Source organism: Heteronotia binoei, chromosome 8, assembly GCF_032191835.1.
Source record: "Heteronotia binoei isolate CCM8104 ecotype False Entrance Well chromosome 8, APGP_CSIRO_Hbin_v1, whole genome shotgun sequence".
Classification (NCBI taxonomy): Eukaryota; Metazoa; Chordata; class Lepidosauria; order Squamata; family Gekkonidae; genus Heteronotia; species Heteronotia binoei.
In genome coordinates this window covers 49,772,263-49,794,285 of record NC_083230.1, presented here as the reverse complement: position 1 = coordinate 49,794,285, position 22,023 = coordinate 49,772,263, and the positions used below count along the sequence as shown (strand labels likewise).

At 39.7% G+C, this 22,023-nt stretch overlaps 1 protein-coding gene across 4 annotated transcripts in view; it reads right to left on the bottom strand.

The window, feature by feature from the left end:
- Nucleotides 1-4,130: 4,130 nt before the first annotated feature.
- The window catches only part of CNOT2 (CCR4-NOT transcription complex subunit 2), a 120,008-nt gene continuing 102,115 nt past the window's right edge, over nt 4,131-22,023 (bottom strand). For all 4 annotated transcript variants that reach the window (XM_060245052.1, XM_060245051.1, XM_060245054.1 and 1 more), the window contains 9 exons: nt 19,272-19,397; nt 18,068-18,192; nt 17,531-17,651; nt 17,275-17,431; nt 10,319-10,380; nt 10,173-10,222; nt 8,913-9,013; nt 7,983-8,127; nt 4,131-5,270 (listed from right to left, as the gene is read on the bottom strand). In XM_060245052.1, the coding sequence (XP_060101035.1) occupies nt 5,184-5,270; nt 7,983-8,127; nt 8,913-9,013; nt 10,173-10,222; nt 10,319-10,380; nt 17,275-17,431; nt 17,531-17,651; nt 18,068-18,192; nt 19,272-19,397 (974 nt within the window). In that variant the 3' untranslated portion in view covers nt 4,131-5,183. The remainder of the gene's footprint in view (nt 5,271-7,982; nt 8,128-8,912; nt 9,014-10,172; nt 10,223-10,318; nt 10,381-17,274; nt 17,432-17,530; nt 17,652-18,067; nt 18,193-19,271; nt 19,398-22,023) is intronic.

Genomic DNA, 22,023 nt, shown 5'->3' with positions numbered 1-22,023 from the left:
CTCTCAAACATCTGATGTTTATTCTATGAGGCTCTTATGTTAAGCAAGTTTGGCCACTCCTGACATAAATTTGGGGATGGACAGTGGCTCAGTGGTAGAGCATATGCTTGGTAAGTAGAAGGTCCCAGGTTCAAGTCCTGGCATCTCCAACTAAAAAGGATGCAGGCAAATAGGCATGAAAAACCTCAGCTTGAGACCCTGGAGAGCCACTGCCAGTCTGAGTAGACAATACTGACTTTGATGGACCGAGAGTCTGATTCACTATAAGGCAGCTTCATATGTTCAAACTGTTCCTGCAAACATTAATCATGGTTAACTCCCACCAAAATAAATGTGACAAATTAGTGAGGAATTAACAAACCTCTTGATTTCAAAATGAAATTTAATATCTATTCTTCTTGATGATGATGAGCCACTAGTGAGGGTTTAAAAAGAAATCATAAGTGTCCTTTATAAATTTATCTGACTTCAAAATTAATTATGTTAACTGTGAAACTAGTATTCCAGAAATTTAAATTTGCAATAAATGCAAATGTTTTTGTGATATCCAACTTAAATTTGTGTCCAATTTGTACTTCAGAAAATGGCCTGAATGTAGTTTACTATTCAAACTCAGTAAAATCCAGTCTTGGACTGCAAAGTGCCTAGGATCAAAATGCTTAGACAAAATGCAGGGTATGTGAAATTAGTAATTGTGCCTAACCTCCTCTATTGTTATGAGAGTGCCCCTTTTCAGAAACTATAAATAACTGGCTAGCACTCATTAAAGTGCTTGGTAAGAAACACGTATGGGTAAAACCCCAAAAAGCAGCAATTTCAAAGACCAACAAAGGGTAAACTTGAGAAGGAGATACCCTAAAACCCAGGAATGGCTTAAAACTTGACTATTGTCAAGAAGAAAATAAATATTTTAAACTTACCTTGTAAATTGTAAGGGAAACAAAATTATTTTTACCAATAAAAACGGACTAATAAAAGTTTATTGGACTATACAATCATTTTGGAATTGTGACTGTTTTTCTGCTAATATGACATTGGTACTGGAAGCAGTCTTCAGCTGATTTGCTCTAGCATTCATAACTACTCAAAGCCAAAGTTAAGACTAAAAGTGCAATTTTAACCAGAGTTATACCCTTTTAAGAAGGGTGTAGCACTACTCAGGTTTGTACTGTAATTATATATTTTTTTTAAAAAAAATCTTCTATTTCTGGCATGATAGACCTTAACTCACCATAACTGGTGTTCACATAATCACATTAACTTTAGTGAAATTAAACCATGGTTCTATTGAGCCAGTGTCTCTGGGGTTGTTCTACATGGATGGTGGCCTTTCCTTTTACTTGGATTACAGAAAGTTGGAAGTACCTGGGTGTTAAAGTGCCAATAGATCTTTCCAGGACCCTTAATACAATTATGATGCATTGTTTCATGATATCACTAACAAATTTGCCCAGTGGAATAAACTACATGTATCATGGGCAGATAGACTGGCAATTTTAAAAACATTTGCCCTTCCCAAATTTCTTTATCTTATCCAGACAATACCTATGGAAATTCCAGATTCTGTATTGGCAAAATGGCAAAAAAACTTTTAACAATTTCTTCTGGGAGGGGAAAAAACCAAGGATTCACTTCCATACCTTATGTAGACCCATTAAAAAGGGAGGTCTTTATATGTCCAATGTAAAATTCTATTATTGGGCTGTTCAAATCACCCAGTTGATAAAACTCTTGCAACCCTATCCAGATGATAAATGGGTGGCTATAGAATGTATACAGGAGAAGATCCTGATGCTGGGAAAGACAGAAGGCAAAACAAGAAGGGGACAGCAAAAGATGAGATGGCTGGACAGCGTTACTGATGTAACAAATGCAAATTTGAGCAGACTTTGGAGGTTGGTGGAAGACAAGAGGGCCTGGTGTGACTATGTCCATGGGGTCGCAAAGAGTTGGACTCAATTGTGCAACTGAACAACAACAAAAATGCTTCACCTTTTCCAATACCGGGAACAATATGTTCAAAACCAAATTTTAGATCTCATACAGTTGCTGCAAACCCATTTTTGACTAATACTCTTAAAATCTGGGACAGACTCAGGAAGAGATTACATTCCCCACTTTCACCTGTTTTGAGTGTTTTAAATCTACATTGGTTTCCGCAAGGTAGTGATTTTAAGTCTCTCTTATCATGGCAACGGGCAGGTCTTGATAAACCTATTCAGTGGTTAAGACTAAAAGTGCAATTCTACTCAGGTTTGTACTATAATTGTATTTTTTTAAAATCTTCTATTTCTGGCATGACAGACCTTAACTCATCATAACTGGTGTTCATATAATCACATTAACTATAGAGAAATTAAAGCATGGTTCTATTGAGCCAGTGTCTCTGGGGTTGTTCTACATGGATGGTGGCCAGTTGATTAACTAGAACAACGTTGTATGTATTATTTGAAAAGAAAAGTTACCAGCAATGTGTCCATTGAGACCTCTCAGTACAGCTAATGGAACACTCTTAAGTTTATGCTTCATATATCACTTGCCTTCCCCTCCCCCGATTTTTCATGAAAGGCAGCTTAAATAATCAGAGACTTTCAGCTTTAAGAATGGAATGGAGGATAACCACACAATCAACTTTGTGAGGAACATTATCTCTCTCTCTCAATCTTTCATACACACAGATTTAAAAATATATATTTAGCTCATCTGAATAATTGGATGTAATGGTTTTCACAAGTCACCACTGTCTATTCTCGTTCCATATCAACAACAGTCTAAAGTAGAACTCTGTTCTTGGCAGCATGTAATGCTTTATTTTGTTAGCATTAGCATCATGATATTCTCAGTCCTGTTTTATTCATCTCAAAGTTTGGATCATGTACAATATTGCAAGTTAGACCACAATAAAGTGCATCTGAAATAATATTTTTCAAAATATGGAAAATACACACTAACTTTTTGAAACAAAGTTCTTTCAGGGTACACCGCTAGGCACATAAAAATCGTCTGTAATCTTCCCATAACTATAAATCTATAGGGCATTTGAATGCACATGTTAAGCATAAAATGGGGGGGAGTCATTTCAGAAACAACAAGATATGCTAGTGCCATTGGATTTTTGTGGAACTCTCTTGTGGTAATGGTAAAGGGTCAGTGTTTCACAAATGTCTACACTGTGAATAATATTTTTGTGTTTTCCCTTTTAAACACCTTTGTAAAAGTGTATTCGAATCACTAAGAAACTAAACCAGATAATCTGAAGCAATGTGTGTCATAAAGTATACTACTAGCATGAACACAATTCAGGTTGAGGAAGCACTTTGCTTTAAATAATAAGATGACAGTGGTTAGTTTATATTTTTATGTCTGTCATTTAACCCAAAATACATATAAAATGTAGATTTATATTTGATATACACCTGATATAGAAACAGCAAATGTTAGCACATGGCTGGTTTCCCATTGACATTTGAGAGAGAAAAAATCTCAACAAATTCTTTTGCACTAGACTGAAGGAAAAACAAGTTTAAAATTAAACATTTTACTGACATTATTTTGCTTCTTTTCTTACTTTGGTAATTTCAGGTACGATGTACCAACTAATAACATCTGATTGTAGTATTATTCAAAGTGGACTGATTTACATATTTTAAAAAATGGGTCACACACTATCCCTTTTCCTCTTTGTCTAGAAAATAGTTACAGTGCCTTTCACAAATGAAATGTTATTCATGTTATTTAAATCTGAACCTCCAAGAAGAAAAAAAAGGCATCAAATTAAATGAACCTTTTTTGCTCAAAGGCTTTAAAACAACACGCCCATGACAAAAATGAAGTTATTTCAACGTAAATCTTTGGACCATCTTCCCAAGATCACCCATGTTATCCACCCCCCATTGCTAAAATACATTGTTCTGTTAACCTGTCCTGAGATGACAACATGTTTGATCATGAGTTTAGGCCGAAGGGTATGCAACTCATATTCAATGAAGCGTCAGCAGCAAAAGAGACTCTTCATTTTAAGTGCCACAATCACTTTATAGCTCGATATTTTTAATACTTCAACTTTTCCATATTTTTTTCCACTGTTGAAGAAGCAATATCACAATCTCAAATCAAAGTCAACACTGCAGTGAGGAGAGCTTTTCTACTTTATTACAAAGAGAAGAAGCCTTTATGTGGTCAGAAAATACAAGATTGATCTTTTTTTTTTCTCTTCCTATGAAACGCTGCTGTTCAAACAGCCAAAGTGAATTGTCTCAGTTCACTTCGTTAAGTCCCATCACATTCACTTGGGTATGGATGTCCTTGGCTGCTGAAATCTGGCCCTTTAGTGCACAGGGCGACAAAGAAGTCCCCTGACCAGCAGTTCCAGAATGTCCCGTTTTCATATATTGCATCCATGCACACCTCCTAAAAATGAGGTACAGCAGGGCAAACATTTTCCAAAATAGATGTCATATATATAATATATACACATTCGTACATACATACCTTTATTCATGTGATGTCCAAAAATTTAAAAAAAATGTACACATTTATTACAAAATCGTAACAAAGACTGGACAGTGTTTTGCTCATTCTGGAAAGATGAAGCTCAGTAACACACAACCTTGGAAATGAACCCAAGGTTGTGACAGTATCTTTCTTCTAAACAGTCAGATATTCTTGCATTAAGTTGGCGAAAACTGCCTTTTCAAAAACTGAAGGGGAAGTAAAATGAAGGAAGCAGACCTTGCTCATCTTTCCAAATGAAATACGAGAAGGATCTTCACATAAAAATGCACAAACATTTCTTTTATTACCAAGAGTGCTACAATGAACAATGCAAATTTTGTTGTCTATTTCTTTTTTTTCCTTTTTTTACATTTTGGAAACTAAGTGGTAAACTTTTGTCAGTGTACTTGCTTGTCTTTACAGACCCAAGCTTGTCTGCTGGCAAAAATAAAAATAAAAATAAAAAAAAATAAATCAGACCCTGCTCAAACTAAAGAAAAACAAATGATAAATTTAGTTGTTGGGCAGCACATAATTAGTAAGGCAGGACTTCAAATGGTGACCCCTTTGCATGAGCCAATTGCCAGATCCTCAAAAGGAATTAAAACCAGGATGCCTGAGCCACATCAGTTTTGCAGTTATGTTGAGTATTGTGCTGAGACAGCCATACCCCAAGACAAGGGAAGTCTTTAGAAGGCTTGCTGAGCAGGGTTGTAGTTGAATGTTGATGGCAGATGAGGCCTTTCTTCTAGTTTGTCATATTCCAGATGAAACTCCTGTAACCCAAATAAAAAGGCAACAATTTCCTTATCAGCAAGTGGTTAAAGGGCTCATGCATTTAACCGACACATAAAGAGAGCTGCTGCCTTTTACAAAGAGTGTCAACAAGTCTTCTTTTGATTTATGATCAGGAAAAATAAACACCCTGCAAAAACAATATTCTTCACTTGATCAATAATGGACTGGATCGAAAGGTTGTTCTCCGGAGGAATAATCACTTTGGCCCTTTCTCCCAACCAATTCACACCTTTTGCTGAAATGCACAGTTTCCCAAAATGCTGCTCCTGGTGGATTAGAGCCAAAAGGCCATTTTCTGCCAGTAGGAAGGGGAGAGGGAGTTTCATTAATATTGTTCCTGACCCTCAGGAACAAATGATGGGCAAAGTTAGGGTCTGCAATGGGAGGGAGGAATCAGCAAAACAAACAAACAAAAAACCCTCCCTGAAAATTCCCCATAAAATGTTTGGCTTGATCAGAACCATCTTTCAAAGTGGCTGCAGTAAAATTAAGCTGATGCTTTTAAAGTCAAATATTTTATTAGGTTAGCCTGTTAACAATTTTTGCTCCTTTATATGTTTCAAAATTATTTCCATTCAGTGTCACATTATGGACTTTGCATAATCAGAGTTTTGGAAGAAGGAAGGCTATAGATATATATAAGTATAAATTCAGCTGCTAGCTCTGTTACAGAAAAATAAAATATGTACTGATGACAAGATTCAATTATTTGGGACATAAAAACAGAAAAAACCCTATATTTTATATCCAGTATGTAAACAGTCACTTGAGACATTTAAGAATTGCCTTGAGGTGACCTATCAAAGAAATGCCATAGGAGGGAACTTTGTGTGGGAAGACAGCACAGTAAAAACAGTATCCTTAAAAAAAATCAGGAATTTAAATAAAACTACAAAATCTACCATTAAAAATAGACCATTAAAAATAGAAATATAATTTCTGAGACTTGCTAGTATATTAAAGGCTATAATCCTAACACGTCTGCTTAGATCAAGTCCCATTTAAATTTGCAGGACCTCCTTCTAAGGATAAGGCTACAAAATCCCTCTTGCCTTGCACTTATTTTCTCTAGCCATGCTGTACCAGATTTTCTGGTGAGTATACACTGACTAACAGTGATTTTTCAGTTTCAGAATGTTTTTCTCTGTCTATAATTTCAAAGTTCTTAAATTAGAATCCTACAAAATTAGAATCCTACTAAAATACCAGGTTTTTTTTTAAAAAAAATCAGCACTAAAAGAATTTGAGCTCTACAACAGTCTTTTAAAAACCGAACAGTTCATGAAATAAATTTATATTCCTTTAACCCGAAAACAATGCCACTTCCAGAAACTTTACCCTCTTGCACCAATCCAGCATCAACTGGCATGCATAACAGTCACTAAAAGGAAGCAACAGCATGGATGCAGATGTGGGGGGGGGGAGAGAACTGCAAGGAGGAATGATGCAGGAAGGCTTAACAGGGAAGCTCCAGTGCTCCAGCACCCCTTGGCTCTAAGCTCACTACAATGGGTGCAAAAGATTCCTATTCACCCCAGTATCAGAGACATTGTGGCACAGAGCAGTCCCAACACATGCAGTGAGTGCAAAGTCTGTGCTTGAAAGAAAGTCCACAGACACTTTAGCAAAACTCTAGAGAGCTTGTGCCAACAGTGGACAGCTGTTAATAAGGGATAGCATTAAAAGGGATAGCACTGAGGGATAGCAAAAGACACAAGGAGTAGACAGCTACTTGGAGGTTTGAGCTTCTCTTCCTCTTTCTTCTTTAACACTTGTTCCTTAATTTATATGAAGTAATTAGTACCTATCCTACACCCTTGGTATAGGCCAGTCATCAAGTGGTAAATGGTTGGCTACAATGTGAGACAACATGCTGGACTCCAGTGGGGCTCTTCTTAAATAATAAGTGAAACTAAATATATACAAAGAAAACTGCTGTTTGCCCACAGTTGTATGAATGAATTGCCATAAATATATCTGAAACAGGAGAATCAAGCATTCAACCTCCATCTTCTTTTCCTCAATTTCTGTTGCCATTCCTTGGTTCAAATTATGACATACAAGTCTTACGTCACAACTCTGGAGGCAACATCAAGTAGAAAAGGCATGTCTTGAGCTTAGGCTTCATCCCCCTCCATCACACTTATCTTAACATGAATGTATATAGATGTGTGGCAAAATAAACTGCCACTATTTTGCAATTCATATATTCAGCTCAGTTATGATTCACAGAAAAATGCAAGTCACATGATGTCATTACATAATTACCTATCATGACAATACTCTTAATTTATTTCAATCACTTACATGGCAAACAATTAATCAGAGGCTGAAATAAGCTGAAAATGAGAACAGCTCCCCACTTATCAGTGGATCTTGAAACACTTCTGGTTTATCCTAAGCAGGTAGGTAAGCAATAATATGGTCATTAACTGAGACATTCAACAGTGAGTGGAGGCGAGAATGCAAACACAGTGAACCAAGAAAAACCCAAGGAAGCATCTACCCATGAAAGAACTCTATACCTGTAAATCAGACATTAATAGCTTTGGACAACCTTAGATATCCTTCCTTTTATAAACAAATTCTTCTGACAACAAATCCCAATACACTTAACAATGTAAAAGGGAGGGGGGGCAGAGAAATCTACAAATACAGGTTTTAAATATTTGCCCAAAGGAAAAAAATACCTTAGCTACTTTTCTCCAGTTAAGACAGTCAAAGAAGTAATATGTTCCCCTTTCGTATGTATTGGTTTTCATTGTTGGCTCCATGCCTGGTGCCCTGGTAATCCATACTCGTTCTTCTTTGTGGTATCTCCAATCTCGGTTAAATCTATTAAGATTTTATCAGGAAAGAAAAGCATGTCAGCTAGAATGATTTCACTGTAATTTTTTTAAAAAAAAACCTGAACAATGTACCGACTTTAAGATTTTGTCTGATATTTATAAAATTAAATATATGCCCTGAAATTTAACTGACATGAAAATAAAGTTTGTATCCCAAACTTCAAAGGTATTTTTGAGCATCTTTACTTGTGTGCAGAGAAGAATACTAGTATCATTTACATTCATGCAAAATACTTTTTGATCCATAATTCTATACAAATAACAGAAACATCACATAGGATCAGTAAATCTCAGTACCATTTGTAAATTCCCAGACATGATTTAGAGACTCCAGGCTACAAGCTAAAAATTTGGATAAACTGAGAGCCTACTGCTGGGGACACCAGCACATAGCTGTTTAGTGTTCACAGTGACAATTCACTACTCCAGCCTAGCATATAACTGGTGCTGGTGGATTAGAGCCAAAAGGCCATTTTCTGCCAGTTGCAAGGGGAGATGCAGTTTTATTGATATTGTTCCTGACCCTAGCATATAACTGGTTCTGACCAGCATTTAAGCAACATATACACCTCCACTGGATGATGTAGGGGAGTCTTCTTCCCAACCAGCAGAAGCATGCTTCCTCTCATGTATTACTCTTGCTGGACGAAGAAATCCAGTAACATGGAATATTAAAGTAACTTACATTTGAAACAGAACACTTAAAAAAAATCAGCCTAAAAGTGTGTGTACAAAAGTCCCAGTACAAAATTCACTGAAGTCAAAACCTACAGCTCTACTGCTGCTAATAGCTGTAATACATCTCCTCCATTCATGTAATACAGATAAAACAGTAGATCTTCCCCATAGCGGCCAAGCTTTATTGCAGCCAACTGTAAAGGAAAAGATGAATACTTTTTACACAAAAGGGTTTGCACAAAGACATTACAATCTGATATGAAACGTGGTTACAATACAGTATTAAGGGACAAATTATTGTGGCAGAATTCCAACCAGCTTCAATGAGACAACAACATTTACAAACAGGTCTTCAGATATGTTGCCAATGCTTTTTTAAGGAACAAAATGTCATTCCCTGTATAGTTACATACTGACTCAGTAGCGATAGTAGTGAGTTTCATTATTTTATCTATTTAAAATATTTTATATCCCACAATTCTCAGCATATAGATTGAAACAGCTTCCAATTTCAACAAGAAAACAGTTGCCAGGGAAACAAAAAAAAGCAAAAAGACAACAACATGGCAACCTTAAAATTCTTTCTTTAAAAACCCACGTGTAAAATATGTAAATATTGATGTATTTATTTTAGTAGTCAGAGCAGTTTTGTTAAGGGATATCAGGCCATACAAATGTTGATCAGACAAAAGACTGGGGAAAAGAAGGACATTTAGCATCAAGTGAATAAATGAGATGAGGGTTGGTCTTATATTGGTTGCATTCCAAATCAGAAACAGTCGTATTAATATTTGCAGTGTTAGTAATATGCACATTTTGTGAGCGGGGCTACTGAGCTACCTATAGTCATTAAAATGAACATTTTTACAGATTTGTATTGCTAGGTCTTGTAAGAGTGAAGCATTTAAGTTACTGTAAACTAGAGGTCAAATCACATGACAAGTAAAATCTGAAGACTTCTCAAGAAAAAAAGTATCAAAATTCTTTTGAGTATATATTAGCAAAGACCCATCTATTCACTTGAACTATGAGAATAGATGTGAGCCTTTTATCGTGTAATAAAATTGAGCAAATTTCTGGAATTTTCAAGTGTCAGCTTTGCATGTTCTCTAAGAACACTACAAAAGAAACTCTCAAAAGAAACACATCCTATTTACAAAAACTGCATCCAAATATAATTAATAACAATAGCCTTTTATGAAGTATTCTGAACACCTGACAAGGTAATATTTGAACTTGGGTTTCCCTAACTCACATCTTCAACCACTATACTGTATTAGATTTTTTAAAAAACTTCTTTTAAAATCAGTTATGCAAATTTTGTTTTTATAAGGGCACAGAAAGGATACTCACCTTATCCCGAATGTGAATGTTCGTTAAGTATTCAGATGGAACATGGAAGTCTAGATAACAGAATGAGAAGAGACTTAATTCCTGACCCACAACCGATTATTTATTAAGCATTTAACATTATACAAAACAAAAAATAAATCAACTACCTATGTCTTGAGGTCGACAAGGAGAAGAAGCCCAAGGTGATGCAAATTTGGGGTAAAGATTTCTGCATAGGAAAAAAAATGTGACTGAGTCAATATCAATATCCATCTTTTACACAATTTTACACAATTACCCATTCAGTCTTGGTTTACATATCATCAAGACTGCACAGCAGTCACCAAAATCCTAGTTTTGCACAGGTTGGCTCTAAGTCACAATGGTGATTTATGCAAGCCATTCACACAGGTTAGCTTGTTACTTCCCATACCTGTGCTGCACCTAAGGCCTGAAAAAACACCATACAGTCATTTTCAGATCTTGATGGAGGAACTGCTTTGCTCCTGAAGTTCCTTATTCTCAGAATAATGAGAAGGAGCTGCTCAATCCACAACAGAACTAAAAATCTTTATTTTTTAACCTCTGAAAGAATGCAGAGGGATGGCTGAAGACGATATTCCAGCTTAATGGTTACCAGGTACTCACATTCAAAATGCATTCACTATTGAAATCCTTAGGTCTTGGAACTATCACTATTCAGTTAATCTAACCTGTTGCTATGCTGAGCGCAGAAACAATCAGACATAATTGTCAGGTCACTCTTCACTGATTAGCGCTGCCAACTTCAGCTTGGGAAATTCTTGGAAATCTGGGGATGGCATGTGGGGACAATAGCTTGGGGAAGAGAGGAAGGTCAGTGGGGATGTGATACCATGGAGAGTGGCCTCCAGTGTTCCCTCTAAACTGAGTTAATGTGAGCTGGCTCTCAGATTTTTGCCTCCAGCTCACACATTTTTGTCTTAGCTCAGGAAGAATGGCCCCAGAGCACAATAATTTATGCAGTAGCTCACAGCTTTAATGCCAGTAGCTCACGAAGTAGAATTTTTGCTCACAAGACTGCAGCTTAGAGGGAACATTGGTGTCCTCCAAAGCTGCCATTGTCTCCAGAGGAATTGATCTCTGTAGCTTGGAGATCAGTGCCAACATGAGGCTGGTACCACCAAGGTGTTATCATCTGATGTACTGAACATATTTTTTGTGCAACAAACAGGATAATGAATTTAAACAACTGATTAAACAATAATGCATTAATATTTTGGGATGTCAGAACACAAGTTCATAAATTACTTAAGGGAACGCCATCAAATATTTTCTGTTTTGCATATACCTTGTTAATGAATGGCTTCTACCCAAGGTATTAATCATTTCACTGACTTCTAGAAGATGTGCAGTTCTAATGAACAACAAAGTACGGGGGTGGGAACAACTAACTGTCATATTGGAATAAGATAAAGTTTTCAGGCAACCCACATTTGTATGTTTAAAACATTTACAATTCAATGAAGTGTCTGCAGATGCATATAACCATTCTATTCCATGCATGTGCAAAACCCATGTGGCCAAACTGCTACAATCTCAGCCCAGCCTACTATGTTACACTATAGTTCTATTGCTACAATTCAAAGGTTCTCAATGTGTGCCTTTAAAGACAGGTTGCTTACCTGTAACTGTAGATCTTCGAGTGGTCATCTGTGCATTCAAACTCATGGGATAGAGCGCCTGCACTGATCCCCGAATCGCTACCTAAAAAGCCCGGGATTTTTTCGCGCTTGGCACCAACGGCATGCACAGGCATCCCAGTGCGCATGCTTGCCGGCGCCAGCACGAGGATCCCGCCAGTTCTTTCCTGACCGCTGAAAGCCCCTACCGGAGGGAGACTGTCAGCAGTGGGGAAGGAGGGCAGGTAGTGTGAATGCACAGATGACCACTTGAAGATCTACAGTTACAGGTAAGCAACCTGTCTATCTTCTTTGTGGTCTCTGTGCTTCACACTCATGGGAGATTAGCAAGCAAGACATACTTGGAGGCGGGAAGACGGTCAACCAGAAGAAACAGCTTGCAGCACCGCAACTCCCAGACGAGTCCTCTGTTGAGCATGCACGTCCAGCGCGTAGTGCTTCATAAAGGCATGCAGAGAGGACCAGGTGGCAGCCTTGCAAACATCTGTCAGGGAAACGCCTTTGAGAAACGCCACCGACATCGCCATCGCTCTTGTAGAGCGAGGTCTCCACTGCTGTTCCGGGGAGAACTTCTGATATGGCTTCTTTGACCAAGGTTTGTTCCACTGTTTTGATTTCGTAGCTCTGGAAGACGCCAGGACACCCAGGTTCCTGGAAGTTTTTATGCTTTTATCCATTTCCTGGAGTGCATTGTCGGTGGTCGAGCTGAAGAGGCCTTCGCCCTCGAAGGGCAGATCTTCAACGAAGGCCCTGGTGTCTTGCTGGAGGGCCGTTGAACTGATCCAGGAGTGGCGGTGGAGGCAGACAGCAGAAGTGATGGTTCTTGCTGAGACGTCCACCATATGCTTTGCTGCAGCCAGTTGTTTGACTACAGCAAAGCCTTCCTTCTGCAACTTCTTTGCAGCAGACCTCTTCTCCTCACTCAGGGAAGACAAGAGGGGGGTAAGTTGTTCTCACACTGAGTATTGGTATCTAGCCATGCATGCAGCATAGTTAGATACCTTTACTCCAAGCGCCCCAGCAGAGTAAAACTTCCTCCCAACGTTGTCCAGCTTCTTTCCCTCCTTGTCTGGTGGAGAGGAGTGCATCATGTGGCCTTTGACGAGGAGGATACGACCACCAAATTGGGCTTTGGATGCGTGAAGAGAAATTCAGCACCGGCCTCTTGGACGCGGTACATGTGGTCCAACCTTCTTGATGACACAGGTGTAGAAGCAGGCTTCGCCCAGGGCTCCTTCACCGCCTGTAAGATGACCTTCGTAACAGGCAGGGCAAGAAAGAACTCCAAGTTGAACTTGTGGAGCTTCTAACAAAAATCTGTAATCTTTCATTGAAATCTGCCTCCGTTCCTGAGGACTGGAAGGTAGCAAATGTCACCCCCATCTTTAAAAAGGGTTCCAGAAGAGATCTGGGAAATTACAGGCCAGTCAGTCTGACTTCAATACCGGGAAAGTTGGTAGAAAGCATTATCAAGGACAGAATGAGTAGGCACATTGATGAACACGGGTTATTGAGGAAGACTCAGCATGGGTTCTGCAAGGGAAGATCTTGCCTCACTAACCTGTTACATTTCTTTGAGGGGGTGAACAAACATGTGGACAAAGGAGACCCGATAGATGTTGTTTACCTTGACTTCCAGAAAGCTTTTGATAAAGTTCCTCATCAAAGGCTCCTTAGAAAGCTTGAGAGTCATGGAGTAAAAGGACAGGTCCTCTTGTGGATCAAAAATTGGTTGAGTAATAGGAAGCAGAGAGTGAATATAAATGGGCAGTCTTCGCAGTGGAGGACGGTAAGCAGTGAGGTGCCGCAGGGCTCGGTACTGGGTCCCATGCTCTTTAACTTGTTCATAAATGATTTAGAGTTGGGAGTGAGCAGTGAAGTGGCCAAGTTTGCAGATGACACTAAATTGTTCAGGGTGATGAGAACCAGAGAGGATTGTGAGGAACTCCAAAGGAATCTGTTGAGGCTGGGTGAGTGGGCGTCAACGTGGCAGATGAGGTTCAATGTGGCCAAGTGCAAAGTAATGCACATTGGGGCCAAGAATCCCAGCTACAAATACAAGTTGATGGGGTGTGAACTGGCAGAGAATGACCAAGAGAGAGATCTTGGGGTCGTGGTAGATAACTCACTGAAAATGTCAAGACAGTGTGCGTTTGCAATAAAAAAGGCCAATGCCATGCTGGGAATTATTAGGAAGTGAATTGAAAACAAATCAGCCAGTATCATAATGCCCCTGTATAAATCGATGGTGCAGTCTCATTTGGAGTACTGTGTGCAGTTCTGGTCGCTGCACCTCAAAAAGGATATTATAGCATTGGAGAAAGTCCAGAAAAGGGCAACTAGAATGATTAAAGTGCTGGAACACTTTCCCTATGAAGGAAGGTTGAAACGCTTGGGACTCTTTAGCTTGGAGAAACGTCGACTGCGGGGTGACATGATAGAGGTTTACAAGATAATGCATGGGATGGAGAAAGTAGAGAAATAAGTACTTTTCTCCCTTTCTCACAATACAAGAACTCGTGGGGCATTCGATGGAATTGCTGAGCAGACAGGTTAAAACGGATAAAAGGAAGTACTTCTTCACCCAAAGGGTGATTAACATGTGGAATTCACTGCCACAGGAGGTGGTGGCAGCCACAAGTATAGCCACCTTCAAGAGGGGTTTAGATAAAAATATGGAGCACAGGTCCATCAGTGGCTATTAGCCACAGTGTGTGTGTATATATAAATTTTTTTGCCACTGTGTGACACAGAGTGTTGGACTGGATGGGCCATTGGCCTGATCCAACATGGCTTCTCTTATGTTCTTATGTTAACTACTGTAGACGTATCCCGCTGCATGTCGAATATGGTGTCGTTTACAACGGGTTGCAGTTGTGTCACCGGAAGAGAGAGGGAGAGTGCCATCCTCTTCACCAGGTCCCCATACGACTTTAGATCCCTCGATGGTGAAATGGAAAGATCCTCAGCGGTATGAGACACTGGCGAAGGTTCCAAAGCCCTGTCTGGATCGTCGGTACCGACCTCGGAGTCCGACGATTAAGACTCTCTCCAAAGAATGTTTCGAGAGCACTGGCATTGACTCTCTGACAGGTGACCGGATCAACACCGATGACCTAGGCTGGACTTCCTCCACCACCACGCCACGTCTTTCGGGCGGGACGAACATCGATGCCAAGGGACGCCGCCTAGAATGCTGGGAAAGTTTCGACATATGGGATGCCTCGGATTGCTGATCCCAGTCTGCAAACTCCCGAGGGGGGTACCACTGGTACGGCGGGTATGGATAGGCGTAGGGAGGCCACTGGCGCTGCTCCCACAGTGGAAGCGGTGGGAAGCAGCGAGCTACGGTGGTCGGTTTCAGCGCTCTCTGACCTCTTGCCTGATCTAGCGGTGCCAACGGCTCCATCGGTGCCAACACCTCCACCTCAGAGACAGAGTTGCTCTCACTGCGACGCCTCCACCCCGAAGAATGGGAACGCTGAGTGAGGTCGATCTCTTCCTCCGATGCCAATAGACGCAACTGCTGCGAAGCACTGCCTCTCGGCTACGATGTGGAGACGCCAAGATCTTCCTCGGTGGAGCGGTCAACATCGATGTCAAAGCGTCATGAGAAGGGGAAGGAGTGCGGGACGATCTCTTCTTCCGTTTCTCCTTAGATTTCACGTTCTTCGGTGCAGATGATTGGGTCCCTGAGTCAACCTGACGCTTCTTAGCTGGGGTGTCCACTGACCCTTCAGAAGGTCGCTTTGTGGAACGCCCGCGCTCGACTGGCATGTTGGTCCTGATCGACGATGTATCAGCCGATGTGACTGTCAGGGCCACAGCCTCTCCCATCGGTACTGACGGGCCCGATGCCATCTTTTGAGGACAAAGTGCCAACTCAACCAACGCAGCTGAAAGCCTCGCCACTCGATTCTTGCGAGTTTGTTTGGAAAAACTCAGGCAGTACGAGCAAAAATCCACACAATGTCCCTCGCCCAAACAAAGGAGACAAGAGAATGGCCATCGGGGGGGGGGGGGCAATCTTCTTCCCACAGGAACGGCACCTCTAAAAAAACCCCAATGTCTTTCCATAGACGCCAAGGGAAAAAAACCCACCCAGGAAAGTCTCTGAGGGGAAAACCCCCAACGTCTTTCCATAGACGGCAAGGAAAAAAAAACCCACTCAGGAAAGTCTCTGAGGGGAAAAACGGGGGAAAATTGGGCCCCAAAGGGCAAGTCCAACAATTTATTTTTTTTTACAAAACTATCTAACAACTAACTAACTACACTAAGAAAATAACAAATAACAAACGGGCTATATACAACAAGAAAGGCAATCCTAAGATTCCTTTACCGACCAGGGACACGAAAGGAGATCCTCTCAACGCGGCGGTCAGAAAGGAACTGGTGGGATCCTTGCGCTGGTGCCGGTGAGCATGTGAAAAAATTCTGGGCTTTTTAGGTACCGATTCGGGGATTGGCGCAGGCTCTCTATCCCATGAGTGTGAAGCACAGAGACCACGAAGAAGATCATGCTTCTTTTTATGTGAGTTCAAAAGAGTTTGTACTTTTCTCATTTGGCTGATGTAAAATGCATCTTCTGAAGGTTCCCTAACCTCCATGAGAGGCTTTTCTCAGAATACAAAGAGTATGTTATACAGATTCTTAATACAATATATAAATCCTCTCACAACAAACCTGTACCAGAACCAACAGTGGACATATACTCCTTGTCCAGAACCATGGGAGCTTAAATTTCAGTACATCAGTGGCTCTTTCCTCTCATGAATTACAGCAACATAAGCAGCAAAGATATTAATTTAAGACATCTGCCCTATTAAGCCCAAATTCATGCCAAAGGGTCATGGAGAATAATGATGGTGGAAAGTGCCATCAAGTCACAGCTGACTCATGGCAATGAAAAGAAACAAACAGAGGTCATTTGCTATTGCCTGCCTCTTTGTAGCAACCCTGGACTGCCTTGGTGGTCTCACCTCCAAATATTAAGTAGTGCTGACCTTACTTTGCTTCTAAGATACAACAATATCAAGCCATTCTGGGCCATCCTGGTTACAACTAGTAAGAATTAAATAATGCCAGTGAGAAACTATAAGGCATGCTGCTATATAAAGGTAATGTTTGCTGCAGTGTGGCACAGATGTTTTGTTAGTTATATACACAAGAAAATATGCTGCATGCTCCAGAATTAAGTTCTTTTGTTTTTAACTATATCATCATTCTTAAAACTGAAGGGAATAAAAAACTACCCTGATTTGTTGGAAACTTGCCAATTTGAACTTAACACCTTGAAGCAAATTGTGTTATTAAAGTTTGCTTTACTATCAATACATTTTCATTTTACCTTGCAAAATAGCTTTGAAGTTTTGACACTAAGTAACTAGTTGAAGCCATTATTTTAGACAACAGAAACCATATTAGAGCTAAAAACAACTTACTCAGGTGAATTCAGATTGAGACCTAGTGTTGTCAAGTCACTTCCTAAAGCGAGATGCACCATGCCAGGGTCCGTCTCTGCTGCCCTGATGAATGTTAACAAACCAATCATTCCAAACTGATCTGTCACCATCCCTTGAGGAATGTTGGTTACCCGACCTAGGCAAGACCAACAGATTAATCTCAAACTGTATAGAACAATTTTTTATAACATTCACAAGAGAATTAAAATAGAGGTGAAGAATTCAACACGCCTACCATCAGGTAACACCTGGATCCCTTTTTTCTGCTGGTTATTATTTTGCGTGGTTGAACTTTTATCTCCAGGAAATTTAGGTCCGTCTGCACTAGAGGAAGTTTTGCCTGATGCATTCAAATTCTATTAGGAAAAAATGTTTTAAGTAAGTCAGGTGACACAGACACATAAAAGAGCATGCATACAGGGGCTCTGAGGATTGCAGTCATTTAGGTGTACATTAAAAACTAGTACACACCATAGTTTTCCCACTTTGATTCTTCCCCAAAGGGGAACTTTTAGCAGTATGTCAGAGGTTGATCCTTTGGGAGGCAATTTGTTTTGCAAATACAGTGCACCATTACCAAGCTCAGAATACTGGCCATGCACAGAGAATTTATGATTATCAGAGTCTTATACTAAAGCACCAATTCTTAACAGTGATGTCTTGTAATATTATTTATCCAGCTGATTACCACAGGATGAAAACTGTCATAACACGAATTATACATGGTTCCAGGAAGGGGGAATTATTTTCTCTCTCTGAAACACACACTTACAGATTTACTGTCATCATTACTTGATGTTGGGTCTTTGTAGTTGGAGCCTGGTAATGCTGGGAAATCTTCGTTGTGTATTGAGAAGTCTTGGGTTTGCTCACTTGCTGGTTTTGTTACCATTCCAACTGTATTGAAGACAAATGTACCACATTAGGTATTATAAAATGTATTTCTCTGTTACTATGGAGTCAGGGAACACTGATTTCAATTAGCTTTTTCTACCTCAACAGATTCTGAAATAAAGAAAATTAGAAAAAAAAACAAAGTGAATGAGTCTGCATTAATTGTCCATTTTAGGTTGTATTAGTGTAGATGTCTGAGAAAACTATTTTAAGTGCAGGTCTAGTGAATGATTCTAGGTATATCATTTCATTTAAAAATAGTGCTCTTACTAATATTGATGACTTCTATAATACTTCTGTTTCAAGCATAACATTCTACGGCTCTTAATTCAAAAAGCAAGCCAAGCCATTCAAGACTGGAACAGGGTATTCTAGGGTTAGAGAGCACTATTCTTTACTACGAGAAAAAGCACATCAGAGCCCATTTCCCCGCAAGTAATAATAAAAGTAAACTAGTCACAAATTATTAAGCAATTGTTTTGACAGAACAGAAACCTACAGTATATCTTCTTGCAGGTTTGGAAGACACAAATGGTGCCAGATTATTTCTAAGTTTCTTTGCCTGATTTTACAAACTTGCTCTGTTTTGTCCTTTTGTACTATATTTTAATTTGCCACTTCTTTTACAATCTAGTCCTTGAATTTTTTGTAAAAGCACAACAGACCTGTAAGAAAATGTGCAGAATGTTTTTCAGGAGGGGTAGGGGTTGAGCTCCTACAATCAGTAAAATAAAGTCTGGACATTTATTAAAATACATTGAAAGTATAAATAGAAGCCAATTCGAATTTAAAATCATTTATCATAAAGGCTATGCAGAAAGAGGGTAAGAAGATCAGTTTCAGTTTAAGGGAAAAGGACTCTGGGAAACATTGGAAACAACAAGCTCTAAAAACCAAAACACAGCATTTAACTGTTCTCCTATTGGAATCTTGTCTTAATTTATCGGAGAAATAAAATGACCTATAGAACAATATCACATTGCAAATTCAACAAAGTCCATTTCAAATGCCTGCTGGTGCCTTGCAAGTGATAAAGGAAACATTTTGAAGAGATCTTGAGAAAGCACTGAGTAAAGACTTACCATAGGGTGCCCTTCCAGCTAAAGGGTTTATTAATGGAGTTGGGTTCCCACTTCCTTCCCTTCGGTTTCTGTCTGCTAATGCTGGAAAATCTGAAAGGTCCAGTCCCGTCACATTTTCACTGCCATCTAAAAATAAATACATTCAGCTGACATTTCTTTTAAGAGAATTTCCCTCAGAAATGATTATATGTTGTAACCCGCCTCAAGCCTGCTTGCAGGAAGGCAAGATAGAAATTCAACTAATAAATAAATATATGCACAGTACAGTATTGTAGAGAAGAAATTAGTATCTTTCTAACAGCAAGACTAGATTTATATTACCTTCCTATCCTACAGTCATTTTTTTAAAAAAAGGAAATCCAAAAATGAAAAAGAAAAAAGAGCCACAAGTGAAAGAAATTCAGAGTGGCAGAATTCAATAAGGCAAGAGATTCAAACTAACTAGTGAAAAGAACCAGTTTCATAAATAGTAATGTACTTAAATATTTATATCTTCTTTACAACAACAGTTTGAGGTGGCTGGAGGTATCACACCTGAGAACTACAGATACAAAATACTTTAAAATAATGCAGCTGGGCTAAAAAACTACTGCAGTTGTAAAGTACCAGTAAGAAAGGGGCTTTACGAGATGAAGAAATGTCATTACTGATAACATATTTTATCAGGCCCATCACACAGCAGCTTCTATCAGGCTCATTAACACCAGCAATTTATTACTGGTTTACCACCAGGACCAGATAATGTAACTCTGCTATCCCTGTTGGATTTGCATTTGACAAGTAGTAATCTGGGATTAAAATTACCAGAAGATCCAGCAGAAATTCAAATAATTCAAAGCATATTGCAGAAAACAGCATTTAAAAGGGACAAAGTAGCAAGAACAAGTCCTGAAAAATCAATGAAAATCTAAGAGTCAAATACTGTGGCCACCAAACGGTTGTGTTTATTTCCCTGTTCAGGGCCAAAATCTACTGGCTGGGAATGGGGAGATACCAGTGGTAATTTCAGCAGCTGTGGTATTTACTTCCCTTGTGTTTACCAGTGTCAGCTAGAAGAAAAGTTGCAAACATAGGACTCATGGATTGGGCCCTTGATTATACCCCTGAAATTATATGAAAGTTTGACCACATATGCTAACAGAATTTATTTATTTATTTATTTATTTGGGATTTATATCCCGCCCTTCCCACGGATGGCTCAGGGCGGCTTCCAACAATTAATCAAACTTAAAAATAAACAATTTCAAATGTAAAACAATTAAATAATTTAAGCAGTTAAAACATTAAAACAAAGAATTAAGAATGCTTAATTACACCAAATGAATTTTGAGTGTGCTGGTGGGGCACTTCTCTGCCACCCACAGGACAATTTTTAAGGTCACTATGGCAACCTGTAGCCAAGATTTGTCAAAACCAGTTGTAAAGCACACAAATGGAGAACTCTGGAGAAAAGTGCAAAACATCCTATCAGTCAAAGCTGATAATAATTTACTTTAAATATCCCACCTTTCTTCTAACAAGGACCCAACCTGGCTTACAACATTCTCTTCTCTTTCATTTTATTCTCGAAACAACCTGATGAGGTAGGTCAGGCCAAGAGTGTGTTACTGGCCCCAGGTAATCCAGCAAACTTCCATGGCAGAGTGAGGATTTGAAGCTGCATCTCCCAGATAAGCACAGAAAGTGCATACTGCTGTCTGCCCCATGGCTGTTGACGTGTGGGGGCTCCACAGAGTTCAATCATCCCCCATGCTATTTAATATTAATGTGAAGCTGCTGGGAAGGGCATCATGAGGTTTGGGATACAGTGTCACCAATATGTTGATCATACCCACTTCTGCTTTGCTTTCCCACCTAATTCCAAGGATGCTGTTGATATTCTGAAGTGGTGCTTGGAGTTAGTAATGGGCAGGATGAGGGTGAACAAGCTGAAACTTAATCCTGACAAGACAAAGGTTAGGATTAGGTAGTTCTGCTGGGGGTGGGGGCCTGGGGTGGGGGGGTTGCCAATTTGCCTATATCTTACTTTAGCTAGAGGACTTTTAAAAGTGCAGTGTCCTTTTACTTTTCCTGATTTGGGTGGCTTGGATTTCTTGGGGTTAGGGTGAAGGTTTTTTGGGGGGGAGGGGTTGGTTAAGTTCCTGTATTGTTAAAAGCCAAGTTTTTTACTGTTTTAAAAGGATTCTGTGTTTGATTTGTTGCTGCTGTGTTGTGCTGCTGTTGTTTCTTTTCTCTTCTCGTTCTTGGGGGAGGCTGTTTGGCCTAATTTTTATTGTTAAAAAGTTCAGTTTTTTAACAGTTGGGTTTGTTGACCTTTTCTCAGTTGAATTTGTTTGGATCTGTTGTCGTTGGTTTTGCATCCTGACCTGTTGTCTCTTTCCTGGTTCTGGGGTTTTTTTTTTTGGGGGGGGGGGGTGTTGACTGATTTGGCCTGAGGTTTTTTATTGTAAAAAAGTTCAGTTTTTTAACAGTTGAGTTTGTTGGCCTTTTCTCAGTTGGATTTGTTGCTGTTCGTTTTGCATCCTGTCCTGTTATCCCTTTTCCTGGTTCTGGGGGTTTTTTTGGGGGGGGGGTCTCTAGGAGAGTTCTGCGACAGGGCAGGGACACCAGGCATCTCTGCCTGAGATGTTTGGTGGGGGTGGCACCTGTGTGCCAAGAGGAGGAATCAGGTACGGCAGAAGGGTGATTGCCTGGAACCTTGCCAGGTCGGTTGCCCGTGGCTTCCATTTTCAGTGGTCAAGAATCCTGGGTC